This window comes from Carassius gibelio, chromosome B17, assembly GCF_023724105.1.
Source record: "Carassius gibelio isolate Cgi1373 ecotype wild population from Czech Republic chromosome B17, carGib1.2-hapl.c, whole genome shotgun sequence".
Classification (NCBI taxonomy): Eukaryota; Metazoa; Chordata; class Actinopteri; order Cypriniformes; family Cyprinidae; genus Carassius; species Carassius gibelio.
In genome coordinates, this window is record NC_068412.1 from 18,832,160 (window position 1) to 18,845,881 (window position 13,722).

The 13,722-nt window shown below is 43.9% G+C and overlaps 1 protein-coding gene across 5 annotated transcripts in view; it reads right to left on the reverse strand.

Annotated features, from left to right (window-relative positions):
• Positions 1 to 13,722, reverse strand: part of birc6 (baculoviral IAP repeat containing 6) — an 84,875-nt gene that overhangs the window by 48,039 nt on the left and 23,114 nt on the right. For 2 of the 5 annotated variants that reach the window (XM_052581364.1, XM_052581362.1), the window contains exons 25-55: positions 13,357 to 13,656; positions 13,014 to 13,113; positions 12,482 to 12,696; positions 12,147 to 12,355; positions 11,691 to 12,037; positions 11,324 to 11,543; positions 11,086 to 11,222; positions 10,865 to 11,002; positions 10,589 to 10,719; positions 10,365 to 10,496; positions 10,034 to 10,249; positions 9,650 to 9,833; positions 9,389 to 9,559; positions 7,540 to 7,673; positions 6,825 to 6,984; positions 6,618 to 6,734; positions 6,085 to 6,242; positions 5,806 to 5,932; positions 5,430 to 5,540; positions 5,078 to 5,208; positions 4,856 to 4,983; positions 4,210 to 4,775; positions 3,604 to 3,779; positions 3,325 to 3,421; positions 3,022 to 3,216; positions 2,735 to 2,935; positions 2,310 to 2,589; positions 1,944 to 2,200; positions 1,670 to 1,778; positions 1,357 to 1,581; positions 112 to 1,003 (exon numbers count right to left, since the gene is read on the reverse strand). In XM_052581364.1, the coding sequence (XP_052437324.1) occupies positions 112 to 1,003; positions 1,357 to 1,581; positions 1,670 to 1,778; positions 1,944 to 2,200; positions 2,310 to 2,589; positions 2,735 to 2,935; positions 3,022 to 3,216; positions 3,325 to 3,421; positions 3,604 to 3,779; positions 4,210 to 4,775; positions 4,856 to 4,983; positions 5,078 to 5,208; positions 5,430 to 5,540; positions 5,806 to 5,932; positions 6,085 to 6,242; positions 6,618 to 6,734; positions 6,825 to 6,984; positions 7,540 to 7,673; positions 9,389 to 9,559; positions 9,650 to 9,833; positions 10,034 to 10,249; positions 10,365 to 10,496; positions 10,589 to 10,719; positions 10,865 to 11,002; positions 11,086 to 11,222; positions 11,324 to 11,543; positions 11,691 to 12,037; positions 12,147 to 12,355; positions 12,482 to 12,696; positions 13,014 to 13,113; positions 13,357 to 13,656 (6,564 nt within the window). Of the gene's footprint in view, positions 1 to 111; positions 1,004 to 1,356; positions 1,582 to 1,669; positions 1,779 to 1,943; positions 2,201 to 2,309; positions 2,590 to 2,734; positions 2,936 to 3,021; positions 3,217 to 3,324; positions 3,422 to 3,603; positions 3,780 to 4,209; positions 4,776 to 4,855; positions 4,984 to 5,077; positions 5,209 to 5,429; positions 5,541 to 5,805; positions 5,933 to 6,084; positions 6,243 to 6,617; positions 6,735 to 6,824; positions 6,985 to 7,539; positions 7,674 to 9,355; positions 9,560 to 9,649; positions 9,834 to 10,033; positions 10,250 to 10,364; positions 10,497 to 10,588; positions 10,720 to 10,864; positions 11,003 to 11,085; positions 11,223 to 11,323; positions 11,544 to 11,690; positions 12,038 to 12,146; positions 12,356 to 12,481; positions 12,697 to 13,013; positions 13,114 to 13,356; positions 13,657 to 13,722 lie in introns of all 5 variants that reach the window. The other 3 variants (XM_052581361.1, XM_052581359.1, XM_052581360.1) reach the window with 2 other exon arrangements.

Consider the following 13,722-nt stretch of genomic DNA (forward strand, 5'->3'; position numbering starts at 1 on the left):
ATGTATGTGTAAATATATTTAGTGTGTTTTATATAATGTGTATATAGTTAGATTTACTTCATTATCTATGAAAAACATCAAATGAGACTCAAAAAAGCGCCCCAAACACACCTGTGCCATTAGCCTCTGGTTGTTTGGATGGCAGGAGATGCACTGCAGGAAAAAAGCCACTGCGGCATTCTCAATGGCTGTCCTCTGCTGGGTGGTGAGTCCACTGCTGCGGGTCGTTGACACCAGTGAGTAAGACGCCCCTGATGTGTGAGGTGCAGCGCTGGCGTGTGAGGTGCTGGGTGATGCACTGTGCCCAGAAATACTTCTGCTGCTGCCACTGTTTGCACTGGCATTAGCAGCCCCACTGGAACTAGAGTGACACAGGAGAAACAGCAGTGCTGTCCAGAGAGGGTTCACTTCTGGCCCACCCAACCAGTCCTTCATTGTGTGACTGTTTCCTACTTCCGTTAGAAACCGCAATACGGGCGCTGCCAGCTCAGGAGACAGCGGCGGCCTGTTTGCTGAGGATGACGAGGGTTGGTTGTGTGAGTATGAGCGTCTCTCTGCCTGTCCAGAGAACCCAGCAGGCAAGGGAAGGTCTGCGTTGACCAACAGGTTGCAGCAAAGGTCGGCTAAGCTGCGAACAAGCAAGGAAGGCAGACCAGAGTCCAACAGCTGCTGGATGGCACCAGGAGACTGGGATGCAGCTGCCAGGGTCACCAACTGGCTTTCTGAGAGTGAGGTGGGCACAGTTACTGGTGTCCTTGCATGTTTGGAGTCATCTGTGAGGGAGGCGGCACTGTTTAAATCATGCTGCTTCTTGCCATCGTCCGTCATGGCCATACGGTTCTGTGCATTTGTCTGGGCAGCAGTGGGAGCCACAATACCCATCCAAGACATGAGCAGAGAAAAGTAACTAGGGTGGATATGGCACATGGAACAAAGCAGGCTGTCCACAGCCTTCTTTAAAACCATGTTAGAGGACAAAGACATTGACCAGTTGTACAACAACCTATAAGAGACAGAGAAAAAGACAAGAAACTCTTGAGTTAATAATTCAGCTTGCCTAAAAACAGCCTCATGATTTACTTATGCACCGAATTGTTATTGGGAAAGGCTGCCACTGTTTTATTTGCTCCACGTACACAGCAAAGGTTGTTTTACTTTGTTCTACTCGGTATGCATTAAGCATTCATACCTGAAGAGAGAATGAAATATAGAAGAATACGGGGAATATGTACTTTCAGCCTTTCCCAGTGCAGAGCACCAAAATGCACCTCGGGCATAAACATGCATTCATCCAAAACTTTCCTTGAACATTTTGAATCGAAAGACTGTAAAAGGATAGTGTGCTTGCAGACTCACTCGAAAAGCTCTCTGTTGAGCAGACCGGGCAAGTCGTAGTCCACAGGCAGCTCATAACTGTGCCATAAGACGGAGGCCACGCAGTGCAGATGTGACGGGGATGGCATGAGCAACCCATATTCCCGTGAGGGAGGAGCGCTTGGACCCATGTAGCTCGACGGAGAACTCTGCTTCAGGGCAGCAACCCGGGACGAATCGCACACCCACTGTAGCAGAGCCTGGATCCTATCACACAATCACAAACATAATCCATGACATCACGAACCACTATAGCTGTACGAATGAATTTCCCATTATGATGTAAAGAACAGACCTGTCTTTTGTACCGGGGTCCTGAGTGGTGCCTAGCTGGTAGAGAATATCTATAGTTGAGTCTGATGACAGGCCATTTAACCTCCCAAAGAGCAGCGGACTATTTAGATCTACAACAACAAAAAGGAGAGCCCAACAAATTCATCATGTCAGATCATTAAAGGGATGAACAAACTGAAACTCTCCGAATTGACACATAACACAAATCAGTGTGATATTGCTTGACATTCGAATAGCAGTCAGGCATTAATGAGAAACAATCTTTATAGTCTTACTGGCCAAATCAGTGCCGGAAGCAGCACAGTTACGTAGCAAGATGTCAATGAGTTTGAGGCCTATGCGTGTGGACTGAAGGCCGATTTTCACCAGCACCGCCTCAATGTTGGGCGAGTGCATCCCGCAGTATGGGGACATGAGGAGGGCGGCGCAGGTCTGCAGGAGGTTTGCTGTTGGAGCAGCAGCGCTGGCCATCATGGCCTCCAGATCAGAAACATGAGTCAAACAATGGTGCAGCAACCGTAACCACCCAATGCTGAGAAAGAAAGAAAGAAAGGAAAATTAGATATTATAACATACAGAGGCTTGAAACAGGAAATAAAACCACTACGATCATTCTAGATGTCACAAATGATTTCCTATACCTGGTTTTAGAGACCTGGTCCTCAGAGGGCAGGAAAGGATTGTTTACAGTGGCAGAGGAAGTGTTTCCAAAAGCAGTCAGCCCCAAGAGCTTAATCTGTGAGAGGCCCAGTGTGCTGGCGTCCCGTGGCCGGTGCAACCTCAAACACACGGCAGATGCCACCTCTGCCTTTACCAGCTGGAATTTAATGTATGTGAGACCACTAGTGATGACTGGGGTTGACAGGGGAAGCATGTTTACACCATCTGCACTGATCTCCACAGACACGGAGGATGGACATGCTGGGAAAGAAAGAGAAAAATAATACTTTAAAAATGATTTTAGGCTCGTCCTTAATAGTATGAAAAGTTTAATATATGGGCCAGATAAAAAATACTGCTGTGTCAAGTGGGGATCAATAATATTGCACTGTGTGTGCACACTCACTAGCAAGGGATGCCAGGTGCGGCTGTATGTGAATCTCCTTTAGCAGAACGGCAGCAGGCAGGTGGATTGTGAGATCGCACCAGGCCTCTTCAGGAAGGAATATGTAGGACCAAGCGGCAGAACGGGCCCGTCGATGTGGGGGGGTGGCCTGCAGCAGCACCTCCGCTGGCTGTGCTGTGGGACTGCTAGAGGTGATGGTGCCTGCAAGAGAACAGCATAAACTATTAATATAAATACATTTGAATACTTATATAGACGTTTATTTATTCAAAGCATGCTTTCTGTACCAAGAGGGGCGAAGTTGTGCAATCCTTCTGCATTGTCTGGTTCTGAGGTAAGCACTCGTGCTTTCAAGCTGCCATCTGCTGCTTTACCAGGCCCAGAGTCCAGAAACTTCATGATAGTGGACACCATGCTGCGTGCAGTGTTCACAATGGCTCGTGTGCTGGTGACCATGTTGTTACAGATGAGCTGCACGCCACCTAAATGCACACACACACACACACACACACACACACACACAGAGTCAGAACATACAGACCAGCTCAAACTAAGTTGTATATCTTTATCAAGTGTTAGTGTTGGCATACCCATGTCATGGAAGGCTTTCAAAGCCTCGCTGGTGTCAAGCACTCTCAAAATAAACCACAGTAAAGGCTCAGAGAGCTGACAAGTTGATAGAGATCCCTGTAAAATATATTTAAAAAAAAAAACACTTAACACTGACAAGGTGCAATGACATTCTTTTTATACTGCATGTCTATTCTCTAGAATGTGAAAATTATTTAATGTGTTCATTTTTTATTTTTTTTCCAGTCCATAACATACTAGATTATACCACTGACCATTTTGTATGTGACGAGTCTTACCTGTCGGCCCATATACCCACAGGCCATGTAGGTGAGAATGGGCTGGAGCATGACCTGCACGGATGTGGCTCTTTTACTCAAAGTAGTCAAGATGGTGAAGAGGCCATCACCCACGGAGATGGCATCCAGCCCACCATGAAAGTTCTCATGTTTGGTTAAGTGAAGCCCACTAGCACCTAGAAAGAGAGAGAGAAAAAATGAATTTAATCTTTGGGACACTAATATAATGTATATGAATTATATAATATAATTAGTGCTGGGAAATGATTAATCGCATTCAAACATTTTTGTGTACATAATATATGAGTGTGTATGGTGCATATTTATTATGTATATATGAATACACATGCATGCATGTATAGATTTAAGAAGAATGTGCTCGCTTATATATTAAATATATTTATATATAATAATATAAATATGATCAAACTAAATAGTGTTTGTGTGTGTCTTTATATATATACATACATATACACAAAACACACACACATACATTATATAAACAAAAACTTTTGTTTTGGATGCGATTAATTATTGCCCAGCACTAAATGTAATATAATATAACTTTTTACTAATATTTTATTAATTTAAAATACATTTCCATACCAATTATCATGGCCATGGCGCTGCTGTTGCACTGCCCTAATGCCGACAAGATCTGACTCATAATCTGCTGATTGGCCAAAACCAGGTCTGCCACACCCGCAGCGGGTCCCTGGTGCTGTGCTGTGCCCGCCGCCCCACACTCTTTGCTTCCACACACTTTTTCTTCATCCGAAACGCTGTCAGTGGCACCACCGGCTGGAGGCAGCCTCCCACTGAACTCCCGATCACCTGACAGCGGCAGCATCACCAAAGCATTGACTAGCTTTAGAAGGTCAAACATCAGCTGGTCTCGTGTGGTCTCACCACACACAGCCTTAGCATCGCCAGGGCGGATGATATTGGCGAACAGGCCACCGAAACAGGCACGAGCGCCCACAGAACTGTCAGAACCGCTGCGTGAGACCACCTTATCTGAACAAGTGATGTAGTGGTGAACCAGAAAAGTGATTGATTCGATGACAGCCAAGATGGTGGTCACAGAAACCACCTCAAAGTTTTGCTCCAGGGTGAACTCCAAAAGCTTCACCTGTGCATCTAATGGACCCTGACCAGACTGGAATGGACCCCTAGAAGCAGATGAAAAACAAATAAAATCATTTTAAACGAGCACCAGTTTAATTACGTAAATGTTGAATTAATCATCTACCTCTCCGTAGACAGGATGTGCAACAGTTTAAGCAGAAATTCGCTGAACATCTGTGGACATGTGGAGGACAGGTGCACCTGCAACCTGGTTAAAAATTCCTGCAAGGCTTGTGTTGCAGTGGGGCCGACCTGGAAAGAGAGATGGACAGGAGTACGTGAGGCATTTTTTTAAATATATCATCATGAAACCAGGCATGCGTGTACTCTTCATTAAGCTGAATACCTGTGAGCTGTGCTGGCTGGTGCCGTGAGGGTTTCCTCCAGACAGGAAACGCACAAGCACGTGCACAAGTGTGGGGTCAGACACCATCTGCTGGGCTGTGCTCTCCTGCACACCCATCCCACTGCTGGAGGCTACAGATGCAACAAACACATTATCGGTGGAGTTAATCCGAAAGTGTGTCACCAGACTGTCTGCTTCTATAATAAGGTTGTAGAGGTGCAACACAACACGGATCTGCTGAGCTGGCGGGATTCCCGAAGAGAAAACCCACATGTATAGAAAGGCAGGTCTTCCTGTGGGAAAACCCACACATCTCAGGAACAATACCAGGCTTGGCCATTTAGATACTCACCACTACCAGGCATATTGGTCATGAGGGTGAGACTGTGCAGGACAAGACACCACGTTCTCAGAGAAGTGTTGGGGTACCAGGCCAGCACTGACAGGAAACTGGTGATGGAGGCTGACGGAGACAAGAATTATAGTTAATTATAGGCATAGATCATTTGGGTGTAGGTAACCGTAGCTAGTGAGACTGACACTTTTTAAAGTTTAAAAAAATGATTCCAGCAGGTTACTAGTTGGATCCTTATTTGTAGCAACACACAACACCAACTGTTCAATTTAAGATCATGTAGAAACTCTGCCATCAACAATACAAGCTCCTCAAAAAATACGCTAATAATTTCCACAGATCAAAGTGTTCTATCATTTGGTGGATGTCACACCTTGGTTAAGGGGGATTGTGGGCACTCTGCTGGAGTTAAAGAGAAAGATGTCTGAGCCGCTCTCCTCTGAACCTCCAGAGCAGGAACTCAAACTCAGCGTCAACCACAGCTGCAGCAAAGACTCCAACTAGACAGACAAAGAGTTAAAGATGCTGTCATTGTGTAACTTCTAATAACCTTTTGTAAAAAAAAAAAGAAATTAATAAATTAAATATGCCAAGGTTAGATTTTAGGGGAAACTCAGTTAATAGAAGTGACAAAACCAGACGTTGCCCGTACCTGAACATGATGCACTTGCAATAAAGAGAAAAGTTTGTTGAAGCAAGTGCTCAACATGGGAATGGAAGAGGGTTGTACCATCAGACAGCTGCTGGGGGGAGAGCTGTGGAACCCCCCACGCAAAAGAGAGTCATCTGTCCCATTTGCAGACTGGGCCACTGACACAGAAGAGGAACAAATGATAATGAAGAGAAAGGACGATACTAGTCAAATCATTTCATGAAAAAAAAAAAAACTTAAAAACAGGGTTCCCACACCTTTACACCAGTAACATTTTATCTGCAATCACCAGAAAATGAATTTGATGAATTGTAAACCTCATAAATGATCAATTTCTACAAAAAAGGAATGTTTTAGAACTGAGTCTGACATTGAAAAATGTATGCTCATTATACACTATTCAATATTTGATTAATAAATTGACAACTTTTACAATGTTGGAAATAATACATAAATAACAAACAAATGAATATAATTTCCTTCTGATTTTCTTTTACCGTAGGAACCCTGTACACATGATTTTGTGTTTGTACCAGATGGAGATGTGGATGTTAGCGCCTGCAATATTGCATCTGCCTCCAGTGTTGCCATCATCTTCAGCATGAGCTCTGCCTGCTGTTCTAATCCCACCTCCAGTCGAGCGTCCAGTGCTGGGAGAAAAATTCAAGGATTTCAGCAATCAGATTTTATTATACTTTTATTAGATACTTTTTATTTTATTGATTTCTTTTACTTCTCACCCTGAGACACAGACACGGAGAGGTTCTGAGATCCAGGCTTCTCTGTGGTGGCAGCCGCAGGGGGTTTGGACACGGGTATGCCCACACCCCCAGTGTAGGGGTTATAACTGTAAGAGCCGTAGTCAGCACCCCAGTAATCGTACCAGGTACTGCTGATCGGCTGCGAGGGAGAATATAAAGAACAACAACAACAAAAAAACAATCTCAGATACTCATCTCTGAGAAAAACTGAAAAATACTTTACTTGAAACGGGGTTAAAACATTGGCTTTGTGTAAACCATACAATCAAACTTTTACTACTAATCTTTGATTACATAACACATGCAGTATAGGGGTGAAACAGTTCACTTGCCAGGGTTCTTAATCCAGGTTTAAATAAATGTTGTGTGTGAATTATAATGTGTTTGCTTTCAATAGTAATTACGGTTATTTTCTGTCACTAAATCACTGTACTTTCAGACATCTCACAATGTAAATGTCTGTAAACGGTGTGCTGTATTTTCCAGCAATTGTGATCATAAAGTTTATTTGAAAAGAAAATGAGTAATTGGATGGATTTGAGAAAGTCAAGAGCATACAGGTCAAAACAGCCCATACTCTAGCAATGTACTAAAATAAAACAGTTACCACAGAACCATGAGAAGTTTTAACCATTACACCCCAAATGCTGAAAGAGAAAAAAAAAGGAAAAGATAATGAGAACAAAGTCCATACCTTAAAAACCTTGGCGGCGAGTGGATCTTTTTCCAAATCAATATCTAAAGGATCAATATCAACATCCATCAAGTCTTGTAGCAAGTCAAAGTCAATGTCTTTATCTTTTTCCAAAGATGACAGTTGAGGAGCACCTTTGGGCAACGAAAAGATGTTTAATATTGCAAGAGCAGTGTACCAAGAGAAGCAACTACACAGACAGCCTTTCTTTAGGACGTCCGGCCATCAAAACTCCTCTCAGAAAGACAGGGTGCCAGAACAGTGGATCGTTGACAGGGATATAGGGATGCACCGGTTGATCAGCAATAAATCGGAATCTGACGGTTTTTGCTTAAAAAACGTGATCGGCAATCGGTTGGTTTTTGGTCTTTTTCGGACGATTTTTCCAGAAGTGCGCCCGCGTGCACGGACTACATTATAATAATTCTCTATGTCACCTGTGTGAAAGTATTTTGAAATCTGTGCGCAGGACTAGGGCAGTTATTCAGTAGAGCTACATGGCTGAGGCACAGGCGAACAGCCGTTGTTGTACTGGCGCACAAAATATGAGTCCATTTCCTGCGCACACTGAAGCTGCGCGAGCGTACTGTACCTGTCCAAGCCCCGTCCAAGCGGAGACGGTGAAGGGGTGTTCAGCACAACTTCTCACTTGTTGGATGAGAAATTAAACGGACTAAACTGAATTTTTTTTTGTAAAGAAGAACTTGCATACACATTAGAAAAGCTAGATGTAAACGTCAGTTCTGTATAGGATGATTATTTTTATTTTACCTTAAAATTACATCGACTTAATTTGATTTAAAAATCACCTGCTGTAGCACAATGAAAAAAAAAAGGGTTTTATTCATCCAATTAAAACCTTTTAGGGTAATGATTCACATCTATTTTTTAACTTGAGACAATAGTTATGTATTTTTCATTGGCTCAAGAAACAAATATGTGAATCATTTTTTAATTGGATGAATGAAACACTTTGCATCTTTGTTTTATTAAACCAACATTTTTTGATTTTAACATTTTGGAATAATGTATTTATATAGCATACTTTTATTTAGTCTAACTGGTGAAGACCTTTTTTTTTTTTTTAAACCAAATTTAAAAACTAAAATACTGAATGCTGATTAAGAAACATCTTATTGAATGTGTGTTATTTGTGGTGTTTAGACTGTAGAATTATGCAGTTATTGCCTTTAATTTCACATGGTTACAGTTAATCTTTTCATTTAATGCCAATTCTACGTGGTTTCAACCCAATTACAAAATACAAAAAAAAAAAAAAAATGCTAATGTCTGTACCATCTATGTTTGTATTGAATGTAGGCTACTTACTGTGCAGTTACTGCTGTTAATTTCAGATGGTTATGGTTATTGTTTTCAATAGCCAAAAGCCAGTTTGGCCTATTAAATGCCAAATAAACATCTTGTTTATGCACACTTTCCTTCTTTCTTGTTTGTTGCTTAAAAAAATAAAATAATAAATTTATCGGTATCGGCCAGTTTGCTTGTAAAAAATCGGTATCGGAATCGGCCTTGAAAATCACGATCGTGCATCCCTACCCATTTTGAATGAGTTGTGACAAATTTAAACCAATGATAAAATCACCAGCAGCTACAGGTTTTGCTTGTATTTAGAGTCAAAATCATCTGCACTGTTCCAACCTTCTGTCCACTGCATTATACCTCTATTACAAACACAATGCAAATATACATGCAGCTCATTCTAAGAGAGGAAAAAAAACAAATAAACATCAGAAACAAAAGAAAGGTGGGGGTCCGTGTGAGGTGACGTGCTATTCGGACGGGGTTACCAACGCACTTTGGAACACAGAGGATGATGTCCCAGGTGTACCTGCGATGATATCGGGTCCCAGAGGCTCATCGATGGTATCCACCAGTGGGATGGGGGTTGGCTGGGGGAGCGAGTCATCGGAATCCAATACTACAGAGGAAGAGGCGGCACCGGCCTCATCTGCCCCCGCCCCCTCCATCCCATCCATACACACTGGAGACAACAGTTCTCCTGCAAACAGATGACAACATCTTAATATAAAACATGTATGACAGGCAATGGACCGCTGAGAAAATCTTTTCAAACCTAAAACACACACACCTGCAATGATGTCCTGCAGCATGCAGGTGAGCGAATACTGGGCCCAGGCTCCGCCCCATGAGATGTCCCCACGGTTAAAGTCTGTTCCCACCAGTAACAGCAGTAACCTTTCCAGCTGCTGTTCTGAAACCACCTCACACAGGTGGATTGTGGGTCGTGTTGCATTTGCTATTCTGGCCAACACCTGAGCAGGCGAAGGAGATTCATTTAGAACAATTGAGATAGATATGGTCAATAACAAACACTGTCGTCCAAAAGTTTGAAGTCAAATGTAACCGACCCCAAAACCTTTTAATGGAACTAAACCTTTTAATGGATCAAAATTTAATAGCTTTCAAAACAAGCACTTTTTTCCCTTTCTGTGAGTCGAAAAGTATGTTGCACCTTGCAGACGAACAGCAGCAGGTCTGCGTGACAGGTAAAGTCCATGGAGAGGAGGAAGAGAGCGAGCTTCTGGACGACGCAGATGCAGCGCTCATGAGACAGCGTGAAGGGAAGGAGCTCCACCTCAGGGGTCTCTTTTGTCATCGATGCCTCTGAGTCCAAGGTGGAGCGTGGCCATTCGGCTGTCCGCCTCAAACGGATCAGATCTTTAAAGTGCTGGGGGAAACAAGGACAACAGGGTTAATGTCACAATCTGTTCAAAGGCTGCCCTTAATGCTGTTCCACACCCAGCACTAAGGGATAAGGAGTTAACAATAGTTTGGATTCTCACCTTGGACGTGGCTTGTTTGAGTTTGGCCTGCTCCACCAGCAGCTTGTAGGAGGAGCCTTTGTTGCTCTGGATTTTCTCTTTCTCGATTTGCTCTACTAAAGCCTTCTGTTTGGCTTTCAATAAATTCAACTGCTGCAGTGAAAGGAGAACTGATCAACACCCACACTATACATGATAAGGAAAAGATTATATGAGCACAGGATGTTTGTGCGAGACACATGTACCTGTTTATGGTGGACTAGCTGTTTGCGGATCTTGCGTGAATATAGACGATCTAAACTGCTGTTGTTGCCTTTGGCGGATCTGCTTGGGTTCTGAGACTGCAGACTGTTGTTTATGAAACTCCACTGGTTCCCTGGTAGATTGGAAAGAGGATGCACATTACCGTTAAAAGAGTCTTGGTGAGCATAAAAGACTTTAGAAACATACAAAACATTTTAAAGTTAACTACAAAAACTGAATTTTCAGTTGTAATACTTGACCAAGTTTAATCATTTTACCTGTGAAAGATCTTTCTCGGTCTTTAACCCCTAGAGGTTTCTTAGCTGCAGAGGCTTCATCTTCAACACTGGCCACATAGTCGAGCAGTCGAGAGACCAGCATGACCACCCAGCTGATCATGGGGATATCCAACACGCCTATAAACACATACAAATCTGTACCAAAACCATAAACGCACATAGACACACATTACAAACAAAACTCTTTCTCAAACATTCACCTTCTGTCCTGCGGTGCTGTGCTGCACTAGTTTGTTGCAGAGGGGATAACAGTGTGTCCAGAAGGTTCAACAAACCCTCCAGAACCCCACTGTTACTCAAAGATCTTTGGCCAATACAGGACAGCAACATAAAAACCCTGAGGAAATGAAAAGACGGGACATATGAGGCCCGAGTATCCTTTAGGAATAGTTCTGATAATGCTATCCAACTTCTGCAAGAGTGTGTTGTTTGTGTTACCTGTCCTGAGGAAAGATGAGCGACTGCTCAGAGTTGTAGAGCTCCTGAAGGACGTTGGACAGGAACTGGCCCCACCACCTCTCGCCTCCACACAGCTGCACCAGCAGCAGACCAGCATGCAGACGGATCTTAGGAGTTCCGCTGATGCACAGCTGCTTAAAGAGCTCCTCACACGCCTGGGCGTGAAACGTGTTCTGCAACACTGAGGGCACAGAGTGACCTGAGCGAGTGAGAGAGAGAGAGAGAGAGAGAGAGAGGGAAACCATTCATTCTGGCATTTAAACTAAAGAAATGCTAAAAGGGCATTTCAAATGTAATGTAATTTGAAAAAAAGTGAGGTGGTGTTGGGAAAGGTTCCCTCCCTCACCATTACAGCAGTGCAGCAGGCTGAGCAGTGTGTCCAGTAAGTATCTGATGATAGTTCGGAGCTGCTCCGTAGAAGAGTTCTGGACCAGCTCTCTGGGGTCGTAGCTCTCGGGCAGGTGTTTCCGTGCGGCTCCGAGAGACACGCGCAACCTCTGGACAGCGTGGTGAGCCAGGTTGAGCTGCAGCTGGAGCTGAATGCAGTCTTGGTAAGCAGAGAAAACACGGGAATCCTCTTCAACTGCTTTATCGGGCTTGCGCAGGAAGTACTGAGCATTGTTAGCGCTGTTAAGAGGTGGCAGATCGATGTTCTGAAGTAGCGTCTCAAGTCGATGACAGGCCAGATTATACCTATAAGAGTATAAAAAAAAAATCTTGCTGACCCCAACATTTTGAATGGTAGCAGTAGCAGCTCATTTAAAATATTGAACGCCATTGGCAGCTTTTCAGCCTCACTGACCTGCACTGAATGTCCTCCTGCAGGGCCACCATCATTGACAAATGCTGATCCAGATCTGGCTGACTGGCAGCTTCGCTCTCTCCCCTCAGAGGATCATGCATCAGCTTCAATTCACTTTCCCATGGCAGGATATAGGTGTGGCCGTAATAGAAACCCAATGGGATTTTAGCCCGGGCATTAGTGCTGCCGTATCGACCAATCACAGTGATCTGGGAGAAGGGCACAGAGTGACAGTGATGTCTCTACATAAAAATTATAGTGTCTGTGCTAAAGTTTATAGAAAGCAGACTGCTATGAGCCCTGTGCAGATCTGATTATGCTAAATGTGTATAAACCTTCATGAATCTGCAGACGGGAGGAGGCAACAAGTCGTGAAGAATCAGTGAGTGTGTGCTGATATCTGTGGCCACCACGAGCCGCCTTCCATCCACCTCCTCCCCGAGAGTCCAAATGTCGATGGAAAGGGAGGCCAAGTCAGCGCATGTGGGGATCAGTGCATCTGTCAGCAACACCGGCCGGCCGAAATCTAGAGTCACAAACCGCCTTGCACCTACAAAGTGACATTCAGTCTTTACGTCAAAATGATATTGGCAAACCAAACCATACAGCAAATGCACCGCACAGATCGAGGATCCGCAATGAGGAAGAAACAGAGTATGTTCTACAGCAGTGATTATCAACCAGGAAGCCAGGACTCACTAGGAGGCCTCAGCAGACTTCTATGTGGGCCTCAAGATAACTCAAAAAACCAGAACTAAGGACACCGGGGGCGCAACAGAGATATTTACCAGCATGCTGCCCTTTATTGTTTGCCCTGGCTCCCTGGTTGAGATCCACTGTTCTAGTGTGAGAGCTAATGTGAAGTACCTGAGTGCATCCGTTCAATTATTATGGACTGATGTGGTGGAGGCTGAAGAAAGTGAGAGGCTTGTGAGATTGCCAATGCCAAGCCACTTCCTATGGGGTTCTGTAATGAAAACATACCCACACACATTAGCTGAACGCATCCCACAAGTTCAACTAAAGAAGGTAAATAACGCACAGCCCCTTGCAGGAAAATAACATATATGTTATGCTACCTTACCTATTAGCCTCTGCTATTATGCAAAATGTTCCCTTAAATCCATTTTGGAGTATTTTTGATGAGAGAAAATGAAACCCTGCTAAATAATAATCATTATATAAGCAGGAGGAGGTTTTCAGAACTTACTGGTTTGGCTTTCTGTGTGTTTTTGTTCTGTGCTGAAAGGTTCACAGGTGGAGGATCAATGACGGATCCCGGGAAGAGCTGAGCCAGTTCCACACTAATAGCCGCAGACACTGCCTCATTCGGTGGGGTGAGAGGCGGTGTCATGAACAGCGGTGTAGTTTTAGGGGTGGGAGGGATGACGTCAGAGGGGTGAATGAAGAAGCCTGGGGCTGAAGACGGGTTGGATGGCACTGAGTTGACAACGCCTGATGCTGCAGTGGCTGCGGTGGTCTGGTGAAGTTTGGCCTCCAGCTTCGCCTTCTGTTTCATAAGATAACAAATTACATAAGGTCAAAGTACTGAAATAATCAAGACATTGAGATTATT